General features: G+C 41.5%; 1 protein-coding gene across 1 annotated transcript in view; it reads left to right on the top strand.

Moving 5' to 3' along the window:
• The first annotated feature begins 10,445 nt into the window (after window positions 1-10,445).
• The window catches only part of Ercc4 (ERCC excision repair 4, endonuclease catalytic subunit), a 28,310-nt gene continuing 11,234 nt past the window's right edge, over window positions 10,446-27,521 (top strand). The window contains exons 1-9 of the mRNA XM_005323682.5: window positions 10,446-10,699; window positions 12,075-12,255; window positions 16,622-16,817; window positions 17,840-18,047; window positions 19,639-19,819; window positions 20,786-20,914; window positions 21,976-22,086; window positions 23,966-24,563; window positions 26,219-26,311. Of these exons, the coding sequence (XP_005323739.1) occupies window positions 10,493-10,699; window positions 12,075-12,255; window positions 16,622-16,817; window positions 17,840-18,047; window positions 19,639-19,819; window positions 20,786-20,914; window positions 21,976-22,086; window positions 23,966-24,563; window positions 26,219-26,311 (1,904 nt within the window). The 5' untranslated portion in view covers window positions 10,446-10,492. The remainder of the gene's footprint in view (window positions 10,700-12,074; window positions 12,256-16,621; window positions 16,818-17,839; window positions 18,048-19,638; window positions 19,820-20,785; window positions 20,915-21,975; window positions 22,087-23,965; window positions 24,564-26,218; window positions 26,312-27,521) is intronic.

Here is a 27,521-nt window from a genome sequence, read left to right as displayed (position 1 = left end):
ATGCTCCTAAAGATGAGGGACAACTGCACTTGTCAGAATGGTGACTCCTCTCATCACTTACTCTCTGCTCTTGGTACCAGGAGGCTGGGGTGACAGAGAACAGCCATAGATTCAAGTATAAATAACTTTTGTTGAACCTTCTGGTGTGAGCATTCCCTCTCTAGGAATCAGGAGTTTTAAACCTATAGATCCAAATTTGTGGGGACAAGGAGCACAAATTCTCCATATAGGTCATTGGAACCACTCCTTGGTTCCCAGACCTGTCCTACCTCATGGGGAGACGCCACCACACACTGGTGATTCATGTAGGGGTAGACTGTGTCCTGAAAGATGGTATCCCTTCCAAGCTGTGCCCATCCGCACCTGCCACAGGTCACATTATTGCTCTATCAAGCCACCAGTTTCCTGTCCTTAGGACGTGGAGAGCCTGGCAGAGGCCAGCTTATGATAGACAGTTCTGGCCACATGGTCACTTGCTATCCTGAGTGGGGCACTCTTTTTCTACCACACCTGAGTAGTACACTAGGAGCTACTTTTCAAAATGGGTGTAATTCTCCAATGCAGGTAGCATGGCCTTGCTCTAAAATCACAGAGGTCTGCATTGTGGGTCTCCTATAGGGACTTGCCATAAATCCATATGGTGTCCATCAGCATCACAGACATCTTTAATACACAGCATCTGCATAGGTCATGCAGCCCAAGATGAAGGGTTATCTGAGCCAGGAACTGGATCTCCTATAGAGGCTCGTTTCTTACCTCGTTCCCTCACAAAGCTCATACCCTTTCAAGACATTTATATAGGGCTCAGAGCAGAATTCCAAAGTGTGGAATATGCTGCTCATCTGGAATGTCAATGATGTCACCAGTATAGTAGACCAATGGGATGTCCACAGGATCCAGGACCTTTGGATCTGTATTTTGGCAGAGAGCAGAAAAGTTAAGCTATGCTTGGGACTAGACAGTCAATGCGTACTCTTGCCCATGCTTATAAATGGAAACTGTCTCTGGTCCTCCTCTCCAAAAGGGGGTGAAACTCAACATATTTGCTAGATCAGTGGTCACACCCCATGTTTCTAAGGAGATACTGATCTGCTCCAGCAAAAGATACAAAATTTGGCAAGCAGCTGTATTCCAGTGCTGGTGGGTAACAAACAAAAACAGTGACTTAAGGGCCAGCATTGTGGCTCTGTGGTAGAGCACTTGCCTAGCACGTGTGAGGCACTGGGTTTGATTCTCAGTACCACATATAAATAAATAAAATAAAGGTCCATCAACAACTAAAAATATATGTGTATTAAAAAAACAGTGACTTAAAACAATAATAATAGCAATCACTTTGCTCCAATTCTGGAGGTCAGCTGGGGTCAGCTAGACAAATCTCACTGTGGTGTCTTGTGACATTACAGTGAGACACTAGGTGGGATGGGGACCATCACAAAGGTTTTTTCATTCACATGTCTGGTTGCAGGGCTGAGAACACACAATCAACTAGAGAGCTAATACTTCTATGGTCCCTTGGGCATGTCTCAGTCTCTCCACTTTTTCTCCCCCACCCCCATTCAGCCAGCCATCCCTCTCTTCCTTTCTCTCTCTTTTAATAGTGGTCTCGGGGTAGCCAGATACATTACATGGCAGCTAAAGTATCTCTGAGTGCGTATCCCAAGGGAAACTGGCATGGTCCTTTGTGAATCAACCTTGGAAGTCACACGGCATCACATCTGCCACACTCTGTTCATGGAGGTAGTCACAAAGGTCACCCAGATCCAAGGATACAGAGAGCACCTTTTGATAAGACTAGTGTCCAGAAATTTATAGACAGGTCTGCTGTTTGCCTGCTATGATAGTTTATACCCCATAGGAAACCACTGTGGGGTGCTGCCAGTTATCAGTGTGTCTATTCAAATTGTATCTGGCAGCCCAGGAAGAAGTATTCTTGGGTAAGGTGGCTTTGTTCATTGGAGCAAGTCTTAGAGACTCAGAGCCCTCCAACGTTTCAAGCAGACGGAGGCTGAATGCCTGTTTTGACTTGAGGGGCAGAAGGGTTCTGAGTGGCAGACCACAGCATCCACTCAATGACTGATCGTTATGTTCTCTGGTAAGAATTTATGGTTAAACTGCAAGAATCTGTCTGGAAGTAGAATAGATTTTTTTCAAGATTGGATAAAGAGCCATGAGCCAGCCTTTTGATTTATTAGTCTTAAAGGGCAATTCTCATGAATAAGCTATTCTACAAGCTTATCTCTCCCACTGAAATGATCCACAAACTATCAGCCCATTTCCTTCTTTGAACTACTTGCTTGGCTTCCAAACATCATTCTCACTGTAAATGTCAATGCTGTTTGTCATATATTTCTGTGTAAGTAGAAATGGGCAATGATTAGATCTATTGCCCACCTTTGAGATGAGCCAACTTGAATTTCCGAAACCTATTTTTTTGTAATTGAGAAATAACCTTCACTCAGTGGTATTTCTTAGAAAAATATAAGGAGACATTCCAAATCAAGAATTTCAGGGGTCAAGAAAGGACCAGGCCATGAAGAAATGCAAAACAGAATTTCTTTCAAATGAGCTATAACTTAGATGCATTTATTTATTTACCAAACTTTTATTTCTTTTTTTCCCTGCATTTTCCCTGGTGCATCAGAGTTGTACATAACGATGGGATTTGTTGCTGCATAGCCATACATGCACACAATGTAATAATATAATTTAGCCAATATCACTTGCCAGCGCCCCCATGCTTCCTCTGCCTCCCACCCCTTCTTCCCTTTCCTACTGGGCTCCCTTTTAATTTTTATGATGGTCTCCAGTTCCATCCATTTTCCTTCCAGTGCCAAGTCATTTCATTTTCTTTTTATGGCTGAATAAAATTCCATGGTGTGTGTGTGTGTGTGTGTGTGTGTGTGTGTGTGTGTGTCATTTTCTTTATCAAAACTCATGCTTTTAGCCCAAAATTTAGTGCAACATACAAAAATTAATGAATTAAAAGATAAACAGTAAAAGAATTCTCCCTCTCATCTTCATACCCATGTCTCCAATTTCCTTCAACAGAAAACCAGCACTGTTAGTTGTTACATGCCCTGCCAGATTCTATGTATATGCAACATAAATCAATCAAATATTTCTTATTCAAGCATAGTCTATAAAATGTATATGTGGTGTGTGTGTGTGTGTGTATATATATATATACCTTATCCACAAAAGGCAGTAAATTATAACACCATTATGCACCTTTCCTTTTTCATTTATGAAAATCAGTTGTAAGAAACTGTAGTCTTTGGGGTTTTGCTGCAAAACATTGTCACTTGGAATTTTTTGATTATCATAGTATTATTATTATTACATGGGTCCTTGGAATAATAACTTTGTGTTGCTTATAATTTACAGACTTGATTCTATTTCACATGTTCCACCTCAATAGCAAAGTCTTAAAATAAAAATGCATGATTTATTTACTTTTTAACATTAACTTGCAGGTCACTCACTGTAAGTAACATGGCTCAATAATCAGATGCAATTTAATGTCTTCTTCTACCAACCCTGCACTTCTATAAGACTGTAAGGAAAGGAAGCATCTTTGGAAAAGCATCTGAAGTCTAAATCAAAGTCCCCTTATGAAAGAGTTGCCTGGGGAATGGGCACTAGTCATTAACCCAGTGCAAGAGGCCCAAACTCCAAATCAGGCAAATGTGTTTCAACAACATCATCAGTGTCTGCTGAAAAAAGACAACTCTTAGCACAACCCTTCTCAAGGTCAAAGCTCTTTCTCAGGTCTGGCTTCCAGGCCCATGACCTGAGAGGCAGATTGGGCCCCATGCTCAGAAAGCCCTTGTCTGGCTGATTGCTCTGCTGTTGCCATCATGAAAATCTCAATGATTTTCTAACAAAGACACCCCACATTTTCATTTTGCACTGTGCCCCACAAATTGTGTAGCTGGTCCTGCCCCCCTTAAAATATATGCTAAAAAGGACAATGCTGTAAGTAATATTTCCAAAAATAAGAAAAAAAATACTTTGCCAAGCTTGCCGTGTGTAGGTATTATTTTCTCCACAGAAAAGCTTCTCAGGGCTCCACGTCAAACCCTACAGAAGGTTAATTGCCTGATCCATATGAACCACTATCATTTTTAGAAAAAACTACTTGCTCCAAAGAGGAACAGGTAATTAGTTTTCACGTTCAACTTCATTCTTACCTTTTTTCCCTCCCGATTTCCATTAATGATGAATGGCTTGTCAAACAGTAAAAATGTTTTTAATTTAATTGCAGAGTCATCAAAAGTCCTTATTTCCAAGAGAAAAGATTCACTTAATGATTAAATTCCTTCTGCCTCTATGAGTAATAATTAGTTAACCAAATAGAAAATCTTCTTTCAGTGAACCTCATACAGCATTAGAATTCAGGTGACACCATCTTCAGAGAATTAACATAACTGATACGCACCACTGGGTCCTCTATTTTCAGAGAATCAATATGAGTGAAACCCACCAGTGGGGGCCCCTATGGATCTCAGGTCCTGGGCAGAGCTCCAGGGGTCTTGCAATTTATAATGGTTCATTTTGTGGGTCAACTTGACTAGGACATGGTGCACCCATATGTTTGCTCAAGCATTATTCTGGGTGTTTCTGTGGAGATGTTTTTGGATGAGTTTAACACTGAAATCAATGGGCTGACTAAATATATTACCCTCCCCAACTGGTGTTTTTTTCCTGCCTTCCAACTTGAACTGAAACATCAGTTCTTCCAGGGTTTTGAGTCTGCTGGCTTTTGAAGCAGAATGATACTATCAGGTCTCCTGAGATTCCAGTCTGCCAATTCACCCCTTAGACCCTGGGTCTTGTCAGCCTCCAAAATTATGTGAGCCTTTTCCTTATAATAAATCTCTCTATGGATATCTTCATCTTCTGAATTCTATTTCTCTGGAGAACCCCAAATAATATAACACTGCTTCTCTAGACCCGCATGTACCAAGCATTGTCTGAAAATGGAATCAGAAACAGGCTTTTTAAAGACAGACACTGGGAAAAAAATTCCTTATTTTTGATACAAGGAATTGAACCCAAGGGCACTTTACCCCTTTTATATTGAGACACGTTCTCACTGAGTTGCCTGGGCTGGCCTCAAACTTGTTATCCTCCTGAGTCACTGTGAGTACAGTCATGAATTTTTTTTTTTTTTTTTTTTTTTTTTAGTGTTTGTAGAGATTATCGCATTGATAAGACACAATGTATGTGCAAGTGTTGCTGAATTGATAGGAACTTTTTAACAAGTACTATCTCAATCCTGGACATAAAAGTTCTACTCTCATCATGAGGCAGTGATCCAAAAACATTTTGCCTTTATGCTAAAGGCACGCTAAAACACAGAAGGATGGGAATCATCTGAGCCACAAGTTCAAATTTAAATGACTGGGGTGGCATTTAAGGTCTTTAGACATCTGAAAGAGCCAGAAGCCGGAAAGTGATTAACATATTTAGAAGTCAGTTAGCCTGGGCTCCGCCCCAGGCATAGTTAGGTGGCCTTGGACAAGTTACTCAACACCTCTGAGTCTTAGACTCTCATTTGAAAAAAAAAAGAGAGAGAATACTAGCACTTGCCTCAGAGAGTTGCAGAATAAAGTGAGAAAACTGCTTAGTCTCCCCTAATGTATAATGAGCACTTCACAGAACCTAGGAACTACACTTGCAATGGTGGTTACCTGTTTGCACCTGGCACAGAGCAGTCCGATGAAGATTTATTTCCCAGCCTCAGCACCCAGCACTTGCCAATCCCACCCCAAGCTCCAGCTGAGCCCTTAAACCACCACAGCAAACTCTAAGAAGCTCCTTGGTGACCAGCCCTAGGAGAGGCGCTCCGCCCAGGGATCACTTCCCTATTATGGGTTTGTTCATGTCCTAAGGAATTTCCACTTGCAGCTCCTTCTGCCCCAAACAAGTTTTTCTCCTTTTCCCCTTGGTTAGCCAGGCTTCAGAGCTGTGCTCAAACGTCAGCTCCTCCAGAAAGCCTTTCTGGACAGCCAAACTAGAAGTTTCCTTATCATATACTCTCAGGACCCCTGGGTTTTTGAACACAGATTATTGAACACAGGCTCTTTGGTCAGTGGCCTCCTTTTGAGAAAGAACTCCAAGAAAAGGGAGGCCTTGGGGTACTTCCCATCCCTGAATCCAGCCAAGTGTACGGAGCTCTCTGTATCTGTGGGCTCTACGACCACGGATTCAACCAAGTTCAGACTGGCAATACTCACAAGTACCACATCAGTAATGAACATGGACAAACTTTTCCCTGTCATCATTCCCCAAACAATGCAGTAAGGACATCTAGTGTCATGGCATTTAGAAATTATTCAAGGAATACAGGGTAAGGGAGGTGACAAGCAAATAGCATACCATTTTGTACAAGGAACTTGAGCAGCTGCACGAAATGGCATCTGCAGGGATCCTGCAACCTAACCCCGACAGATACCAAGGGATGATCCGGGATATGTAGAAAGACTCACCTCAGGGAATGAAGTTGCTTGCAGTGATGATGCTGACAGTGGTCTAAGTGTGGCATTTGAGGCAAAGTTAACTGAGGGGTGCTGAATTCCCACTCGAGTCAGAAAATGATGCTTAATCTCATTCCTAGTCTCACGCCAAAGGCCAAAGGGTAAGTGACTGCCCGGTACACACGTGGGCAAAACTGAAAACTGCAGAGTGGCCTAGAGGGAAAGAAATGGTTTCAGTGATCATAATAGTCTAAGGGGGAAAAAAACAGTCTAAGATACAAAACAAAAATAAAAGATTTGGAAATTTATTGTGACAGTAATTTTTTGGCAGGGGGCTCATGGAATCCCTTCACTTTCAGGTGAAAACATTTACCCAGAAACAAAATTAAATTTGTAGATATAATCTGTTACATTTTACGAAAGTCTGCCTCTGTAGATAACAACACTTAACTGTGGCCCACCACACATATTAAATCTAGAACGCACAAGGTATATCTTAGTGCTGATGAAATATTTAAACAATCACTGTGAAATTTTTCTTTCTGCTTTTATTATAAAAGCAATATAAGTTCATGGTAAGAAAAACAAACAGAACAGGAGGGAAGAAACTGAAATCTAAATTTCTAATGCTGGTGCCAACCATTCAGTTCAACTCCCCAATGGCCACTGCTAGTGTTGAGATTTTGTATCATTCCAGAGTTTTCCATGCCGTCCACATGAGGATCCAATTTGCTTTTCTGATGTTTTTAGACAAATGGGATTCTACTACACGTTATTGGTTTACAACTGCTCTTTTCTATGCATAACAGGCACTGGGTGTCTTTTCTACATTCAACTTTTAATAGCTGCAGGACAGTTCACTTAACAGAGGTGCATGAAAAGTTGACTAGTCTCCTATGATTGGAGATTTAGTAGAAATGTCCAAGAAGGAACAATGATTCACACAATGATGATCGCCGGGTTTCTATTCTCACAACTAAAAGGCTCAGGGGTCACTCTAGTTAAACTGGGCTAACTGGGCTGCACGACATAACCACACAAGAGACACAAATGCCTTTTTCTTTGGGGTCGCTGTGACAGCTCCTCTGACCTTAAGGGTTTGCAGAAAGAGGGAGAGAGCGAGAGCAAGCGCTGGCTGACCCCTTTTATTGAGGGAAGCTATTCAAATGAGGCAAGGGGTCAGGTTTCAGGGGGCTGAGTCTATCTTCATGATGTCCACTGTCAGCAGGTTGACTGACATCTGGGTAGGCCACACCCAAGGGCACAGTAAGAGGAGGGGACACACGAAGGGGTTATATTACAAAGGAACAGGTGAGCGTAGCTTCACCCATGGGGCTGTAGCAAGACACACCCATTTCTGTGACTGAGCGCCTCAGCACCCAGCTGGGGAGTGTAACTCAGTCACCCGTAAGGTTGGCCCCCCACAGATGATGAATGAATACCCTCCTGCACAAGCTCCCCACTAGAACACAAGCCCCATAGTGGCAGGGATTTTGCCCAGTTTGTTTACTCTCAGAAATTAGTACATACACATGGGGCGCCCACCGAACACACCAAGCGCCCAGTGAACATTCACTGGGTATATGTATCTTCACATGTGCATCCATCTACACAGGAATTTAAAAGTTATATAAATATTTTTTGACCAATCACCCTCCAAAATGACTGCTCCACTGTATATTCCTATCAGTGGTTTTGTTGTTGTTGCTTTGTTCTGTTTTGACAGCTAGGGACTTCACCTTTAAAGTTCAGTGCAGTAGAAATAACGAAAGCTGTATATTCACTTCCAATTGCTTCACTATGACAAGATAACCGGTTACCTGAAACTGAGTGGCTTAACCAACACAGATTCATTAGCTTCCAGTTCTAGAGGTAAGAAGTCCAAAATGGGTCAGCGGGGTGATCCTTCTGGAATCTCTTAGGGTGAATCCTTTTTTATTTATTTTTTTATTTTATTTTATTTTATTTTTTTGCCATTTTCAACTCCTAACAGCCGTATTTCTTGGCTTAGGGACCCTTCCACATCACCCCAACCTCGGTTTCCCCTGTCACACACAGTTCTTTTACCCCTCTTTTTTCTTTAGAAGAACCCTTGTGGTGACACTGGCCTCACCTGGATAACCGGGATGATCTCCCATCTCGAGGTCCTCAGTTTAACCATATTAGCAAAGCCCCTTTTGTCATGGACAATAACATGCAGATTAGGATGGCACCTTTCAGGAGCCATCTGCCTACCGCAGCTGGGCAATCGGGCTAACACATCAGCATTATCAGTCCCAAAACACATTCCCTAAACATGGGCTGAATTCCCGTTACCCAATCCTGAACTGAATCTGAGAAACACACTAAGGAGCTCCTCAGCCTGGGCCAAATTCCGTAACCTCCCTGGGCCTCCATCCTTCTCACTTGTGGAACTGCAGAGATGAACATCTGTTGCCCGGGAAATGATGCAGTTGTGTCTACAGCCATGTCGTTCCACTTAAGCAGAACTCAGGAATTCCTGTATGCTGTTTCCATCATGACAAAATGTAAACAACAACAAAAAAAAAATAGAATATTAAGAAGGTAGAGAGACAGATCCTCTTGGAATCTGTCAGTGTGAATGTCAATGGGTGCAGATATTCCAGGGAGCAGTGTGTCAATGCGAATGTATCATGAAAACCCTTACAGATATGGGTTCTCTTTGTTCCAGTGATTATCCATTTCCAGAAGTGTATCTTAAGGACATAGTTAAATTTCTACACAAAGATATGTAGTGAAAGATTATAATATGGGGGGAGGGCAGAAACGAACTTTTATTAAGTGTTCTCTAATAAAGGATTAGATAAAAAAAAAAGAAAGAAAGAAAGAAAGAAAAAAGTGTGGTACACCCACATCACAGACACCTCAACAGTCCTATCAAAGGACTTTGTGAAAGCGCATTAATATCATGTTTTAAAGTTTGCTAACATTAGTGACAAACTAGGGGTTTAGATTAGGATCATTTATTGTGTTACAGAAGTAAAAGAACTCTGTGTGACTGTGTGTGAGTGTGAGAGTGTGTGTGTGTGTGTGTGTGTGTGTGTGTGTGTGTGCAAGTGCACAGAGTTTAGGGGGGGAAAGGACTAAAAACAGATTTATGAAGCAACAGTGGTTATTTCTGGGTAACTGGAATATCAAGTCATTTTATTTTTGCTTAGTCGTATTTTCTATTTTCTGGCGATGAAAGTGGAGTCGTGGGGAGGGACAGGGGATTCCTGCACAGGACCAGTCAGTCCCCAGTTGGGTTAACAGGCCTCTCTGGGTGTGGACAAATGCGACGCACGGGGTCCCTCTAGTGGAAGGCGGGACGCAGCTGCTGCGGAGACTCCAGGTGGCGACTTTTAAAATAGCTTATTGTATTCAAGGCCTTTAGAAGCAAAGTAGCTGATATTCTGTTTAATTAAAAAAAAATAAATAATAGGGAGAAGGTAAGCTTCAAAAATAAAGACTAACCCTCATCCTGAGGAAAAATCTAGGCGCACCTGAAATACTAACAATTCGCTTTTTTTTAACTGTCGATGTTTGGAGATTAAATACCCGAGACTTTCCTCTCTCCTGGGACTTTGGTAGCTTGCGTTCTAAGTCTAAGGTACCCAGAAGCATCAGGATGGAGCCTGAGGCCTGGAAGTGACGCCACTTCCGAGCACTGACACCTCAGAATCTTCGGTTCCACTCGGCTCCACTCCGGCACGGTTTGACCAGGACTTGCCCTGGGGTTCGGCTTCCTTCGGCTACCTTCGGGCGACTCTAGTCTCGGCCTCGGTTCCTCTTCAGTATACCTTCGGCTTGCACTCGGCTTGCATTCGGCTCTCTTCGGCTACCTTCGTCCCGCACTCGTCCCAGCCTCGGCTTTCCTCGCCTCCTCCTCGGCTGCGTTCGGCCAGCGCTCGTCCTCGCGGGGCTCGTCTCTCTTCGGCAGCGTTCGGCGAACGCTCGTCTCCGTTCGGCTCTTTCCGCCTTCATTCGGCCGCGGCCCGGGAAGGGCGCCCATGGAGCCGGGATTGCCGGCTCGACGGATAGCCATGGCGCCGCTGTTGGAGTATGAGAGGCAGCTGGTATTGGAACTGCTCGACACTGACGGGCTGGTCGTGTGCGCCCGCGGGCTCGGCGCAGATCGGCTCCTCTACCATTTCCTCCGGCTGCACTGCCACCCGGCCTGCTTGGTGCTGGTGCTCAACACGCAGCCGGCCGAGGAGGTGCGGCGGCCAGTGAGGGGACCCCGGGGCGCCGCCGAGGGCCCCTGAGCGCTGGCAGGCCCTGGCGCGGACGTAGGCTTGCGACAGGGATGGCGGGGCTCGGAGCAGAGGCAGGTCCGAGCACCGAGGGAGGGCGTTGAGTGGGATCCTTGTCACTGCGCGAGGACCCTACAAGAGGAAGTGCTCTGAGCGGAGCAGGGAAATGACAGGAGGAGGGTGGGGTGGGGGTGGGATGGAGGACCCTGCAGAGGAGGCGCCGGAGTCTGCAGCGGAATCTAGACCTGATAAGGGGGGGTGTCCCAAAGCTGGGTATTAAGGGTGTTTCTGGGGGTGTCAGAGGGTGATGGAGAAGATGCTGAGGCTGGAAAGCCCTGTAGTGAAGAGGAAGGCCTGGAGAAATAGCACAGTCCCCAGGAGGGCTAGGGGAAGAGGGCCATGATGTCAGAGGAGAGGGAGCTGGAAGCTGAGGATCCTGGGAAGGTTAACTGAGGTTAGAAGGGCTGACACTGAGGAAGATGGAAGGGGGACACAACTGGGCTGGGGACTCTTGATCCTGAACACAGCCTGGAGAGACAAGTCTGATCACCCCTTAGATAGAGCAGGTGGCCAGGGGAGAGATGTCAGCAGATATAAGTAACCACAAACTCCTCCTGGGTCAGGGACCCCATTTACTTCGTCTATGTATCCCCAGTGCTTGTAGAGTAAACTGGAGGGGTAATGAGCCAAGGGACCTGTTGACATTCTAAAGTCCCTCTAGGATGGTTCGTGATAGAACCAATATCCTAAAAACACTAGATGGAGAAAGGTTTCCCTTGTTATCTTCTGGCTTGAGTGGAAAGCATTTCTAGGTAGCAGAAATCTTTTTGAATCCAGAGTTTAAAAGTTATTTTGTTGTGACCGTTAAAGTGCTAATAATGACTGACGTACATTTATTCCATAGTGTGACCCCAAAAACAAAACAACAACAACAAAAATAACCTGGTTAAGTGTAGATGGGTTGATTGGTCAGCATAAAGTAATAGCCTAGCTTGTGTATTCACTGTTAAGTTTATTATCTCTGAAAAAGGCAGAAATTCATTTTAAATACCTGCAGTCTATTAAAAACTGCCCAATAGCTGTGGTGCACATACTTTAGGATGTGGTGGTGCACTCCTGTAATCCGAAGGACTTGGGAGGTCAGTGCAGGAGGATGGCAAATTGGAGACCAGCCTCAGCAATTTAGGAAGGCCCTAAGCAATTTAGCAAGATCCTGTTTCAAACAGTTAAAAAAAACTGGGGATGTAATTCAGTGGTAAAGCAACCAAGGGTTCAGTCCCCAGTACAAAAAAAAAAAAACTTTGTTAAATAGCCTACTAATGAGTTTGATTTGATTTAGGAGTATTTTATCAGTCAGCTGAAGATAGAAGGAGTTGAACACCTCCCTTGCCGAGTGACAAATGAAATCGCAAGTAACAATCGCTATGAGGTCTACACAAGAGGCGGTGTCATATTTGCAACAAGTCGAATACTGGTGGTTGATTTCTTAACTGACAGAATACCTTCAGATTTAATAACTGGTAAGAATCTGAAATCTCTTTATGTCTGCATCCATGTGTACTTTTTTATCTTTGTCTGTCTGCTCTGCCCAACTGTACACTAGATCCTTCTTGTGAGCAGCATAGTAGCTCTAGATCCTTCTTAACTAACCTCACCACAGACAAATGAGCAATGGTTGTGTTATGACCTGACAGCAGCTCATGGGGGGCAAAGGACTTTTTCAGCTCCATCACAATTTTATGGAACTAACATTGTATAGGACTTTTTCATAGGACTTTTTCAGCTCCATCACAATCTTATGGAACTAACATTGTATACATGGTCCATCATTGATGGAAACATTATTAAGTGGTGCATGACTATATGTATAAAGCTTGACTTTGCCTTTTATGTTCAATAAATACTTGTAGTCAACTGGCTTTTGCTTTTACAACTTAACCAGATTTTGAAATGTTTGTAAATTTTTTTTTTTTTTTTTGGTACCAAGGATTGAACCCAGGGGCACTCAACCACTGAGCCACATCCCCAGCCCTATTTTTGTATTTTATTTAGAGACAGGGTGTCACTGAGTTGCTTAGCACCCTGCTTTTGCTGAGGTTGGCTTTGAACTCGAGATCCTCCTGCCTCAGCCTCCCAAGCCTCTGGGATTACAGGCATGTGCCACCACCCCAAGCTTGTAAATAATCTTTGAATAGTTCCATTAATGCTGTTTTTTCTTAAGAGTAATTATTTCTATGATATTAAATTAGGCCAATTATTTGCTTAATTAATTTTAGAGCAATGTTTTTATTTTGACCAGAATGTACAGAAAAGAATTTATACATGTAGGAATTCATATCATATAGCTAATTTAGGGACTTTGCTTCTCAGTTTACCCTGTGCTTCTCTTCCATCATAGCACCAGAACACTACTTTACATCTTCCTGTTTATTAGTCTGCCATGCTTGGGAGATAAGCTTTTTAAGCACCAGGAAGACCTTGTTCATCCCATGCATGTGACTGGTGCATGGCAGATACTAAACACAGTTGTTAGATGCATGATGGTCAGAAGGCAGTGATATTTAATAAACTTCAGGAAGGCAGAGAACTTGGACATTCATAAGCATTCTCCCTGCTGTGTCTATCATACTGCCCTGAACTAGAAGAGCATCAAGAAATGTGTAATGAATTAACTGTATGGTTTATATGGTTCAGGGTGAACTGGTTAAGGAAAAGTTTTGTACTCTTTTATAACATTTACAGTTGTTATAAACAGTGGCATGGGCCTTGCAGCCAGACTCACCTGACTTTGAATGCTAATATGTTGCTTACAAACAAGTTCTTTAATTGTTAGAACCTTAGTTTTCTCATTTCTTTTTTTTTTTTTTTTGCTTGTTTGTTTGGTTTTATTTATTTATTTATTTGTACCAGAGATGAACCCAGGGTCACTTAATCACTTGAGCCCCACAACCCCAGCCCCTTTTATGTCTTCTTTTGAGACAGGATCTTGCTAAGGTGCTAAGGGCCTTGCTAAGTCGCTGAGGCCGGCTTTTGAACTTTCAGTCCTCCTGCCTAAATCAAGAAAATAGTGCCTCTTAGAATTATAAGGATCAAATGAGATAAAATAAAATGCTCAGCATAGTGCCCGGTACACAGTAAACTCTTAATAAATGATAGCCTTAAAAAATGGCTTTTTTGCACCAGAAATCTTCCTGTGTCATGAAGTTTCTTACTGTTGGCTACTTTATCCTGAGCTTGGTTTTATTTATTTATTTTTTTAATTGACAGAATGAAAAACACATAGAAACTGCCACTAGATGTCAGTATTACTCTGTTCCGCCTCAGCTAGTTAGGCAGAAAGCTGTTGGAATCCAGGCCACCCTCAGGTCCAGCTTGTAGGTGGTTCCTAATTAAAAGTGCCAGATTGCCTCCCCTTTCTCATCAAGTCTCAACCAGTAATGAAGGTGGGACTGCGCTTGCCTGGCTGAGTGGAATGCAAATTAATGCCAGAAATGAATTCTTTCCAGTTCCTCTTCCCTTGGGATTCTCCCCCAGGATCCCTGCAAGAATCTCATCAAAACTTCTACAGACTTCAAGGGCATTCCCTGGAGCGTGTGACCCCCTGAAAAGTACTGACACCCCCGCCCCCAGCTCCAACCCTTTTCTCTGCTTCCACCTATTATCACAGCCATTCTTTCCCAGGTCTCCCTGACAACTAGAACTCCTAAATAGAGAGAGAACTTTACAATGATCTACCCAGATTGTACTTTCCAAAGAATGTAAGACAGGACAATGCATCGTTTATTGCTAAAACTGATCCTGCTGTCTCCAGAGAGAATTCAGAACATCCTTCCCAGAATTTTTTTTTTTTTTAAGAAAGTTCCATGTTAGAGTTTTTTTGTAAACCCAGTGCTGGAATTCAGTTTTATATTCATTCAACAAACATTTCACTTATTAAGGATTCCTGGGTTTTGCAGAAAGGTGCTGAAGCTATGAAGGCGAGCAAGCAGTATGGTGAACTTAAGTTCAAATGTGGCGGTCCGTGAGCTCACCTTCATTGTGCACCAGCTCTGTGTCCCTAGGCAGGTTCCTTAACTTCTCTGTGCCTTGGTCTTTTTTACCTGTAAATCAGGAATGCAGTAGGGCCTCCCATTGAGGCACGAGTGCCTGAGATGCAAAATGGATTTTCCTTCCTTCTGGGTTCTGGAAGAATGACAACCCTTCTGCACACCATATTTTTTAAAATTGAGGTTCACTTTTTCTTCAGTAGTACATTTTTGTTATCTTTAACTTGTATAATATTTCAACCCAAGCTAACTAGACTGTGGCCCATTTATAGAGTCCTTGGGAAAGACCCATCTAATACATATTCTAAAACTGAGGTTTACCTTTCCTTTAGAAGTCCGTTTTTATTATTATTAACTTTATGTAATATTTTAACCAGGCTAATAAAAAGTTGCTTATACATAGAGAGAGTTCTTGTTAAAACCAGCCTACTCAGTACAGAATATTTTCTGGGTAGTAAAGTAGTATGAATATGTATTGGAGGTTATTAGAAAATATTTTATCCATAGATTTATAAGTTAATTTTTATCACATTGGAAACATAATTTGATTAGAGTAAATTTTAGTTCCATCCACATAGATCTAATAGAGGTTGAATCCAGGGGCACTTAACCACTGAACGACATCCCCAGCCCTTTTAATTATTTGCTTTGAGACAGGGTCTTGCTAAATTGCTGAGGCTGACTTTGAATTTGCAATCCTCCTGCCTTAGCCTCCCGAGCCACTGGGATTACAGGTGTGCACCACTGCACCCTGCTAGATCCAATATTTAAACGACAAAATAGCAGACTAAGATTTGAGTTTATTGAACTATGACAAGAGCTCCTAACTCATCATTAGTATCATTTTTCAAACCCTGTGAGTGATAAAACTGGTACTGAAAATACACACGTATATGTATGGCAAATGTATGTACATGTGTGTGCGTGTGTAGCACGTGTATATAGACATAAATGCGCTTACATAGGACTTTATTTAATCTCTCCAGCTGTCTGTGTATATGTGGTTACCAGCTTGATTTAGGCCTGATATTCTGAGAATCATCGTAGAGTAACTGAGTTTTTGATCCAGAAAATGACATCTGTTTACCCTCATATCATCTTGTGTCTCTCCCTGTCATCACTAATCACATTGCAGGAAAAATGGCATGTGTCTAAGAAAGAACTTCTGGCCCAACAGTCTCATTTTATAAATGAGAAAACGTGTATTAAGTGTATTCATTAAAGGTTCTTATTCTAAATAGACTAGTTTAAATAGACTCAAACTGAAGATACTCTGATTCTGAAAATTGATTCAGTCTCATAGGCGATGCAGGCGTTGCCTGAACTTCCAAACTTAAACTATTTTGTCCCCACTGGGTTCATATACAAAAAGAATTCACTGCCCACCTGCTTCCTTCAGCAGGCCAGCAACCCTATTCCAGGGCCTTGAGGCTTATTGTTCCCTTAGCTGGGACCATTCTTGGCCCAGATGACTCTGGAGGTACTCTTCCCGGTCTCCATCCCACATCTATTAAAGCATCACTTTGGTGAAGCCACCCTGTCTAAAAATCCCAAACCACCACTGCCAGGCCTCATTCTCCCTCTCTTCCCATTCATTCTTTCTCCTTACCACTTGAAACGTGCTAACTATTTTTATTTACTTATATTGTGTACCCCACGTTCCACAGGGGTGGGGGCTCACATCTCTTTTGCTCGTGGCTCTATCCCCAGCCCAGAACAGGGCCTGCCCCTTGTCAAGTAGGCATTCCAGAAAAGGTAGAAGGAATGTGTGAGTGAGCAGCAGTGTGTGTGTGAAAACTGCACGTCTGTTCTGTAGCTTAAACTGTCCCTCCCCCCTCAGGCATCTTGGTGTACAGAGCCCACAGGATAATCGAGTCTTGCCAGGAAGCATTCATCCTGCGTCTCTTTCGCCAAAAAAACAAACGTGGTTTCATCAAAGCTTTCACAGACAACGCCGTGGCCTTTGATACTGGTTTCTGTCACGTGGAAAGAGTGATGAGAAATCTTTTTGTGAAGAAGCTCCACCTATGGCCAAGGTAAATCATGTGTAATACATTTTTGTAACAGGGTCTGCTGTAATTTAATTGCACCTTAAAAATAGAACACCAATATAATACGATGTCAGAGTGACGAGTTGTACTAGGTAGATAGATGCCCTATCGTGTTCCTACCAAATGCATCCAGATATAAGTATGTGTGGTCACCCCATTTGTGAATCTTTGGAAAGTAGAAAGAGATTTGAGAGTTCTTTTTCCGGTAGTTACTCAGATCCACTCAAGGACAGCTACTTTACTCCTTCTCAAACATTTAGTGAAGCCCTGCCGCAGTTAGAGGCCCACAGACAACACCTTTTACTGAACTGCAGATTTTATTGGCCAGTTCAGCCACTTCGGGTTTGAGGATTACTCACTGGGGAACTGATGCAGAAAGATTTTGAAGAATTTATGTAAATTTCCAGGGAAAACAAAGTTTCAATTTTCAGTTTTGCAACCTTTGCTAGCAAGTATTTTGTTTATACAGTATGTTAAGAGTAGTAGTTGGGGCTGGGGACAAAGCTCAGTTAGTTGAGTGCTTGCTTTGCATGCACTAAGATCCCCAGCACCACACACACACACACACACACACAAAAAAAGAGTAGTAGTTGTAATACTTTTCCTTTTTTAATTGTACCTTATTTCAGAAGTCAGCAAACTTTTCCTATAAACGACCAGAGAGTAGATATTTTGGGTTTTTCAGGCTATATGGCCTGTCACAATAACTCAGCTCTGTTGTTGAAAAATCAAAAGTAGCCGAAGACAATGGGAAACAGTGGGTGGACTGTGTTTCATAAGCCTAATGAAAACAGGCCTTGAACTTGGCCCAGACCGGAGTCTGCTGACCCTGCCTTATTTGATTTACTTCTATTGATGGAGGTCCAAAGTCGTCTTAAAAACATTACCATTTTGCTTTCCATTTTGTTCATTCCATAATTTCATTCGCAAAAACTATTACAGTATTAAAAACTGGAACCAGGAAAACATAGCTCTGTTGAAACTCCAGAAACTATTTGTCTCTTCAGGTTCCACGTGTCCGTCCACTCGTTCTTAGAGCAGCACAAGCCTGAGGTGGTGGAGATCCATGTTTCCATGACACCTGCCATGCTCGCCATCCAGACGGCCATCCTGGACATCTTGAATGCATGTCTCAAGGAGCTGAAGAGCCACAACCCAACTCTTGAAGTGGAAGATTTATCTTTAGAAAACGCTATTGGGAAACCTTTCGACAAGGTGCTCTTTTTTTCTTTTCTGCTTTAAGTATGATTTGTTGTCATTTTAAAGAATGCAAGTTCTTTTAATATTTGCAGTGTTCTTAATAGAAATTTGCTGTTATCTTACAATTCAACTGGAAATGATTTAAGGTATACCTGCTTTGGTTTATCGCAAAATCTTTGTAGTAAAATAGGGCGGCTCAGCATGTGAGCATAACTCAATTTTGCAGCTCTTTTGTAAGTAGTCATCTCTTATTTTAACTATAGTCAAGAGGCGTATAAATAACTTTGCTCTGAAATGGCAACATTTGGATATCTACAGGTAGAAGAGTTTTACATAAGAATGCTTCGTAATTATGCATGAATTTATCCTCCCTTTTTTTGGAATAAAAAAATAACTTGGATGATAAATGTGAAACCACCTGTGTCTTAAAATTACATTCCAAATTGAGAAAATGGTATGACATTAGCTCGGGGAGTTTTTTTTCACCATATGTTAATTTTAATACTGGTATATAAATGTCTAATACTATAATGAATTATAGATCCAGAAAATGCTGGCTTTTAAAATTTCCAAGCAACTTTTTGTTATACTTTGGTAGAAGATGTTAATGCCTTTTTTAAGCTCTGAATCAATTTCTGTGTTACTGATGATTATCAAAAAGAACAAGTTTAACTTCTCATTTCTCTGATTCTTTCAGAGAATCACTTTTATTGTGAAATATTAACACATAAAACTAATTTCATGTATTCTGTTTCTCCATCCTAAAGTGTGTTATAATTTAATGAGTGCTGATAATTTGTATATATGATATAAATGGCATATATCATATATATTATTTATACACATATAGACTATATATGACATTAAACACTAGAAAAATAAAAATAGCCTATATATTTTACACTGTATATCTGTTTATCATCCACTGGCTAATAAAAGCCAAAGCATTGTTTTAGATGTTCTTTTAGTAGTCACATTTAAACATAGACATTGTATCTTGTTTAAAAAAAAAAATTAACCTTTTGTAGATCTTTTTACAAAAGAGGCATGTCGTTAGTTCAATGTCCCAACTTGTCTAGGACAGTCTTGGCATCTTCCTGTGGTCCTGGAGTAATTATTAATAGTAACTCATTTCATTTTTATCAGAGTCCTGGTTCGGCCAGTAGATTACATGGTCTTCCAAATAACTATCTGCTCAGTATTCAATTTGTTAGATGAGATGCTGTGCAATGACACTGCTTCTGTTCATTAAAACGGATACTGATTTTCTGATATTTATCAGGCTTTTTCCCTCCTTGACAGTAATATAGATAAACATAATAATAGGTTGACTACTATCTGATCATAAAAATTATAGCAAAAGATACTCGGCTTTGTATTTGAAAAATTAGATTTATTATTAGAATTTTATGAACTGAAATTTTCTAGTCACTTCCTTGGGGAATAATGTTTTGGGTTCCTAATTGTAGTAAAGTATATATCACGTGAAAGTTTACTGTTTTAACCATTTTTAGGGAACAAGGAGCAATCCTCATTGAAGGTACAGTTTGTGTTAGAAAGCTGTATTGAATATATTTAGCAATACTCAGTTTTATTCTTGTTTTAGACAATCCGCCATTATCTGGACCCCTTGTGGCACCAGCTTGGAGCCAAGACCAAATCCTTGGTTCAGGATTTAAAGATACTGAGAACTTTGCTACAGTATCTCTCTCAGTACGACTGTGTCACATTTCTTAACCTTCTGGAATCTCTGAGAGCAACGGAGAAGGCTTTTGGTCAGAATTCAGGTGTGATATAACACTATTAATATTATTCTAGGAGTTGACTTGAATGAAGTGTTAGATTTGGGGGGGCCAGATATGGGACATGGTATATTCAACTACATGTTATATACTAAGATCTCAAATTACATTTTATGTTCACTGCACAAGGATGTAGGTTTTATTGATAGCTAATGTTTCCGCCTACATAACTTCTGTTCTGTGTAATAATAAATATTCATATCCATTCCAGGCAATTTTATTTCTAGAAAAGACCACGTATAGTACAGGCAGTCTCCAACTTAGAAATAGGTTGTGTTCTGGAAGTTTAGTTGTTAGGCATTTAAAATTCATTTTCCCCAAAGAGACAGCAAGGGGTGGATTTCGTCAGCTAGTATTGAGGACTGAAAAGAAGAGATTTGCAGGAAATAACACATACACACAACTGGCTGCCATCTTATTTTCCTGCCAGCTACACCCTTCCCCCATTACCAGGACCCTCGGCACAAAGGGTCAAGATTTAATACAATTAATAATTTGTACTCCTTCAGAATCATTCTTAAGTCATAACCTTTAAACATTAAGTCAGTAAAGAATGCATTTACTGCTAGTACACTTTCCTTCCGCTGCCTTGGTTTACACAAATGCATCAATAATGTGGTCCACCACAGGACTTTTATACCTTTATTGGAAATATCAACACAGTGATTAAAAAAAAAAGCCAAATAATGTCTTTGTATTATTTTGAGAAGAGTTTGGGCATTGCAGACTGCCTAAAAACATCTTGGGAACACCCAGGAGTCCATGGACCATACTTCAAAAATCACTAGTCTAGCCAAACAGTGGTAGCGGCCATAACTATGAGGAAGGTCCTGGTAGGGAGGGAAAGAAGATGGCGGCCAACTGGGTATGGTCATGTGACCGTCAAGAGACTATTTTAAATGAACCATGAATTGAAACCTTTTTTTTTTTTTTTTTAACTTTTTGCACTAGGTTGGCTGTTTCTTGACTCCAGCACCTCAATGTTTGTAAATGCTCGAGCAAGGGTTTATCATGTTCCAGATGCCAAAATGAGTAAAAAAGGCAAAATGCCTGAAAAAACGGAGATGAAAGAAGGGCAAGGTACTTAAGTCATTAAGTGTTTCTTTTATTTAAGTATTTGGCATGGAAACACCAAGTTAAAAATGTAAATTACATTCTTCAGCAACATGTTAAATACATATGTGCATGTTATTTGTTCATAAATTGAAGGTATTGAGCATGACAAATCTCAGATTGCCAAAGGATTCCAAATAACAATGATCCAGTACCAATCAAGAGTATTCTTACTGCTATGTAAAAACTATAAATTGATTTTTTTAATAAAACTCCAAAGTAACTACTATCTTAGCACTTAAAGTCTTGTGTAACTTTTTTTTTCTTTTTGGTAGTGGGGATTGAACCCAGGGGTGCCTTACCTCTGAACTACATCCCATCCCCTTTTACTTTTTATTTTGAGACAGGGTCTTGCTGAATTGCTGAGGCTGCCCTGAAACTTTCAATCCTCTTGCCTCAGCCTCCCCAGTTACTGGGATTACAGGTGTGCCCCACCATGCCTGCCCCCTTTTAACTTTTAAAGAATGTAAATAGACTAGAAGGAGGAATCTGCGGATTTGATTCTAACATCTAAATATAGTGTCACATATCACTAGTTTTCTTAAAGGGATGGATAGAATTAATACTTACTTTCTGTCTAGTTTAAAGGTCTGACTCAAGATTTAATTAATACTGTGTTTGAGTATTGTAGAAATAAATGTTTGATTGTTGTCTTCTTTTCTCCAAGTTCAGGATTATAAAAATTGGGGGGATTTTGGAAATAATACTATCACTCTCTACCAGTTCCCCGTACAAAGCATCACAGTAGTCAGCTAACATAGAACCATCTCCCTTTAGCACCATGCATGTAACTTTCTGTTAAGGCTTCATACCACCTATGTTAGTGCCGGTTTGAAGTATCTGTCATTTAGACCTTAAGTAGGCCTTTTTTAGGAAAGCAGGTTCTATCTAGCATCATTCCATCAATTGATAACTGGAAGGGTGCTGGTGTAAGCTTATGAGATGGTGCTGGTGAACTAAAAGCCTTCGGAATACCTGAGGAGTAGATAATATCACGTAGAATGAGGTTATCTTTTATGTCTATGCAGAATCAAAAAAGGAACTGGTCCTAGAAAAGAACCCCAAGTGGGAGGCACTGACTGAAGTACTGAAAGAAATTGAGGCCGAAAATAAGGAGAGCGAAGCCCTTGGTGGCCCAGGTAGGAATAAAGGACATGATGACATTTGCTTTCAGAGGCTTTCAAATGAGCCTTAATTTGACAAGCTCTTTAACTATTTTGTTTATAAACTGTAGCTGAATAAATTCCAGTAGAATGCAGATCCTACAGCAGTCTCCGTTCTATTCCTTTGATGTGATTTTTCTCCAGGTTAAATCATTGTGCATTCATGAAGCAGGTTTTTCACTGATTGGGTTATCAGGACTTCTATTTAAAGATTCAGCTAATCTCTGCATATATATTCACCAGGCCTTCAATCTGGAATCCCTAAGGAATAAGCCAATGGGTTTGTGTTATAACTCAGCAAAAGAGGCTTAACTCCTGTGGAGTGACATTGGGCTAACCCTAGAAAAAAATACAAATTTTAGGCCTGCTGTCTTCAAACATGGGTATTCTAGTAGATTGGCACAATAGACCAAACATGAACTATAAATTTAAAAATAAGACCAGATCAAAAAGAAAAGTATCTATTGAGTCTCTGAACTCCTACAAAGCAACCAAGGAGCACCCAATCCTTGTGTTAGTCAATACACTGATAATAATATCCCATGCCATGATTTATGACCCAGGGTCATAGGTGCTCACTGCAGAAAAATGAAAAAGATAAAGAAAGGGAGAAGGAGAAATTGCCTCTAGCAGCTGATGTTAACATTGGTGTGTTTCTTTCCAGGTTTCCTTTCAAGAGTTTTTTATTCCACACTATTAAAGTCATTAGCATAGTGAATAATTTTTGGATAGAGAATTAATGGGTCAAATGGAATTAACATTTTTAAAGTTCTTTAGACATATTATCGCACCAATTTCTATCAAGTTCTCATTTCTTTTAGCAACCTAAGAGCTTATCTCTTTTTAACCTAGCTGTTTGTCATGAGTACTCACGTATCTGTACATATAGTTTATATACATCTATCAGTTTTATTAATTTGATTGAAGAAGATGTTTTAAATTTTGATATCTGATAAGCTCCATAGTTTCTGAAATGCATTTTTTTCTTCTGTGAATCGTCTTCATTTCCTTGGCCAATTTAGACCATGTCCACAGTTTGTATTAGCTCTTTATACAGTAAAGATTACTAACGTTCGTCATAGTTATTAAAAGTTCTGTGACTTCACCTTTCTTAAATACAGCTTTCTGTATTATTCTTATAAAGTAAAGACAATGGTCTCTAGGGGAAGGTTGTTGTTTTGAGCTGCTGAGGATCAAACCCAGGGCCTGCCAGGCTAGGCAACTCCTCTGCCACTCCTTTACCACTGAGCTACACCCAACCTCTTCCACTGCTTTTAAGTCTAGATCATCATCTCCATCAAGAGATGGATAGTCACTTCTTTTTTATTTTTTTTTTTATTTATTTCATTTTTAAAAAATTTTTTTAGTCATAGTTAGACACAATATCTTGATTTTATTTATTTACTTTTATGTGGGGCTGAGGATTGTACCCATCACCTCCCACGTGCTAGGCCAGAGCTCTACTGCTAAGCCACAATCCCAGCCCACTTCTTTTTCTTCTCGAGTTAATTTTTAACATTTGACTTTATAATCCATTTGGAATTTATTCGGGCGTAAAAGATCCTCTGCAAAGTTATTAATTAAAAAGAGCTTCCCTAAAGCCACTGTTGGGCTGCGGCTGTACTTTCCATGAGACTCTAAATAGCTCTGGCTTCAGCTTGACACAGAAGATTTAAGAAACCCCGACAAAGAGGGAAGGGAAAGGCACGCAGTGCGCACCCAAGACCCCTTTTAGACCATTTGTAACTGGTGGCTCCATTAGAGGAGGCTGAGGTGCCTCTGCGTTGGAGGGAGCAGTGGGGCACGTGGGAAGGGACCGGCGCCATCACCAGGTAACGCTCTTGCCTGCTTCTAGGCCAGGTGCTCATCTGTGCCAGCGACGAGCGCACGTGCGCGCAGCTGCGGGACTACCTGACCGCGGGCGCCGAGGCCCTCCTGCTGAGGCTCTACAGGAAGACCTTCGAGAAGGACAGCAAGGCTGAAGAGGTGTGGCTGAGGTTCCGGAAGGAGGACGGCTCCAAGAGAGCCGCGAAATCCCACAAAAGACCCAAAGAGCCCCAGAACAAAGACCGGGCCTCCGCCAGGGACAGGGGTCTCAAGAAGAAGAAGCGAAAGTTGACGCTGACGCAGATGATGGGAAAGTCGGAGGAACTGGAAGAGGCCGCGGACGCGGAGGAAGGTGACCGCCGAGAAGCGGGCAGCAGCCCCGAGAGTGGCGAGGAGGAGGTGAAGCACGAAGCCTTCGATGTCAATCTGTCCTCGGATGCCGCCTACGGGATCCTCAAGGAGCCGCTCACCATCATCCACCCACTGCTGGGCTGCAGTGACCCGTACGCGCTGACCAGGGTGCTGCACGAAGTGGAGCCGCGGTACGTGGTGCTCTACGACGCAGAGCTCACCTTCGTCCGGCAGCTGGAAATCTACAGGGCCAGCAGGCCCGGGAAACCTCTGAGGCAAGTCACAGAGAACACTGGCCGTTTGCTTACCTCCCACGTCCCACTGTGACCACGCAGGTTGGGCTTATGGAACCTTAGTTTGCTTTTTGATGAATCTGAGCAGCAGGGGACGAATGTCAGATGCAGTAGCAGAGCATCAGACCTAAGGGACTCCCCCTGTTCTTGTTGCCCTGCACAGTGTTCTTTCTGTGATAGTTTCCAACGTAGGGGGCGCAGTATAGTGTTTTAGCATTCTAAGTTCTACCAGAAGTTATAACTATGACTTGGCTGAATCATTTTAATCTTATAAAATGTCTTTCTTACAAATTTTAATAAGTGACTCTCTAAATTACATCCGCATAAAATGAAAGCATTTGGAGGGGGGATTACTATACCCAGTTTTCTTGAGTTTCAAGAAGGATCAAATGAGAAATCTACAGAAATACCACATGAGAAAACGATGCCTCCCAAGGAATACAGTGTTCTAGCTCTCCACTTATCTGAGGGGAAATAAACAGCAAAATTAATATCCTGAACTCAGCCTGAACCAAAAGCAGAGCCAAAAGAAACCTTTCTCGCAGTCTAACTAATGCAGCCTTTCAGAGTGGAGATGAATGGAGGAGCTGGATCAGAAATAATGCAGAGATAAAGAGATTAGATGAAGCTGGTAAAATCACTACAGGCTGGTAAATTTTTCATACTTTACTCTCGATCAACTTTGTAGCTAGTGTGTATGTAGAAATTTCTTTCTTGTCTGAGCACAGAATAGCATATTATCTGGAGCAGAAGAGACCCCAGGGTACAGCTACCAGCTCTGTCAGTGGGAAACTAAGGCCCAGAAGTGGCGAGGGACTTGGCCTTAGCCACAGGATACATCCACAGGAGAGCCAAGGCCCCTTAACTCTTTGCCCACTGATTTCCCTGTCTGTTGGTCAGAGAAACATAATCCAGGAAGATGAAGGCTAAAAGAAAAACCAAGGCTGAAAAGGGAGAGTACCTCTGATAAAGAAAACCACTGAGGAGCAGAGGTGCTCAATTCAGCTTTTAGCTGCAAACAAGATATATTAAAAGCAGGCCTTTTTACGAGAAAATATATCAAATTATTTTTTGAGATGCCTAATAGAATCCATATGTCCTTTCCATCCATGTACTTATATAAAATGTGTGACGGCTCTGTTCTGTTAATATGTGAATAAAAGAAAACCAAGAAAGTATTGTGAAGGTAAAGGTCATATAGATTCATCTGTTTATTTTTCACCAACGTGACCTTTTATAAGCCGGTTTTTATAACTCTTCTCCAGCTTAAGTTTGGCAGAGATGCAGAGAAAAAATTAAAAAAAAGAGAAGCCTCTAAAATTCTGTTTTATGTTTATGAGGAAAGAATTATTCTATCCCTCCAGATAGATTTCAGTATTATCCTTCACTCTGTTCCCCCATTTGATGAAAGAATTTAAAAAAAAAAAAAAAAAACCTCTTTGGGTAATGAGACCTTTGACAGGTGGGGTTTAGGCTGCTGAATTTGACTAAGTACGTAATGAATGGTAACTTTGATTCTTAGTCAAACATTTATTATTTGAGCAGTCTGGGTTGCTGGTTTCAGATGCTCTGCTGCTCCTTTCATGGATTAAAAAGTGCGTTCCTGCAGCCTAAAGGAGTTCTGTCTTGACTTGCAGGGTTTACTTTCTCATATATGGAGGTTCCACAGAAGAGCAACGCTATCTCACCGCTCTGAGGAAAGAAAAGGAAGCTTTTGAAAAACTCATAAGGTACTCCCTCAATGATCAGCATGGATGTCTCGAGAACACCGAGGGCCTTTTACAGGCCAGGGGCCTCTTGGGTGGGGGAAGATGCACCAGCCCTGGGCAAAAGGGGAGGGGGAGGATGGGTAGTGGGGTCCAGCCAGGGTGTCCCCAGACTGTGCCTCTTGCATACTTGCCTTTTCTTCCTCCCTTTCCCTCCCACCATCTCCACTGCTCTTCAGCAGTTTAGTTAGTAGAGCACCAGTTGTGTTCCCTACGTGGAATGCTTCAGACTAGAAGTTTTGTTTCGTTTTTTCTTTTTTTTTTTTTTCCCCAGATTTTGGAATATTGGCACATACATAATGAGATATGTTAAAATAGGATCCAAGTCTAAATACAAAGTTCATTTATGTTTCAAATGCACCTTGTACACATAGCCTGAAGGTCATTTGAGACAGCTTTTGTAGCACACCTGCTTTTCGACTGCACCCCAGGACGGAAGTCAGCTGGGGGATGTTTCATTTGTACTATCATGTCAGCACTTAGACAGTTTTGGAACATTGTGGATTTCAGATTTTCGGATTAGGGATGCTGGGGCCTATATTGGGAAAATGTTAAAGAAAACTTCTGCTTCTAAAAAACTATAATAGGAAACATCCAAAATCTTACTAAAACATTGCTTCTTTAAGAAATGTCTTCTTAAATCTCCCTCCTCCCCACCTTATGCACAAGATTCCTCCTTTTCCATTGAATTGTGATATTTTTTTTCCCCTCCTTGTAAAATCTCCATTGTCCGTAGGTGGGTGGCTACTTTTACCATTTACTGGGAAATACTTTTATGACCCACCCAGTTCTGATCCCCATCAGTAGAAACATTCCAGGGAGAAAAAAAAATTAAGATGTTGTTTATCTGAACATATGTGTATGCTTTTAATAATGGAGATCTGTAGCATTCCAAATCCCAGTAAAAAATGTTTTTCAGCTTAACATAAGGAAAATGTTTATGAGATATTTACAAACTGGTTGGCTACCTCTTGCCCCTGAAAGCTTTCTAGAAATCTGATGATCCTCCACCAGGGATCTTGTCAATGATCTTGTCATTGGAAATTGCAGTTAGGTATGGGAAGATGATCTCTAAGAGGCCTCAGAAGCCAGGGCCAAGGCTGGATCAGGCATCATTGAGCCAAGCCACAGAGAGGTTAGACCATCAGAGACCATGGCCTGCATGAGTATGGCA

The sequence above is a fragment of the Ictidomys tridecemlineatus genome, chromosome 10, assembly GCF_052094955.1.
Source record: "Ictidomys tridecemlineatus isolate mIctTri1 chromosome 10, mIctTri1.hap1, whole genome shotgun sequence".
Taxonomy (NCBI): Eukaryota; Metazoa; Chordata; class Mammalia; order Rodentia; family Sciuridae; genus Ictidomys; species Ictidomys tridecemlineatus.
Note: the sequence above shows the minus strand (reverse complement) of the source record. Positions and strands in the feature narration are given on the sequence as shown.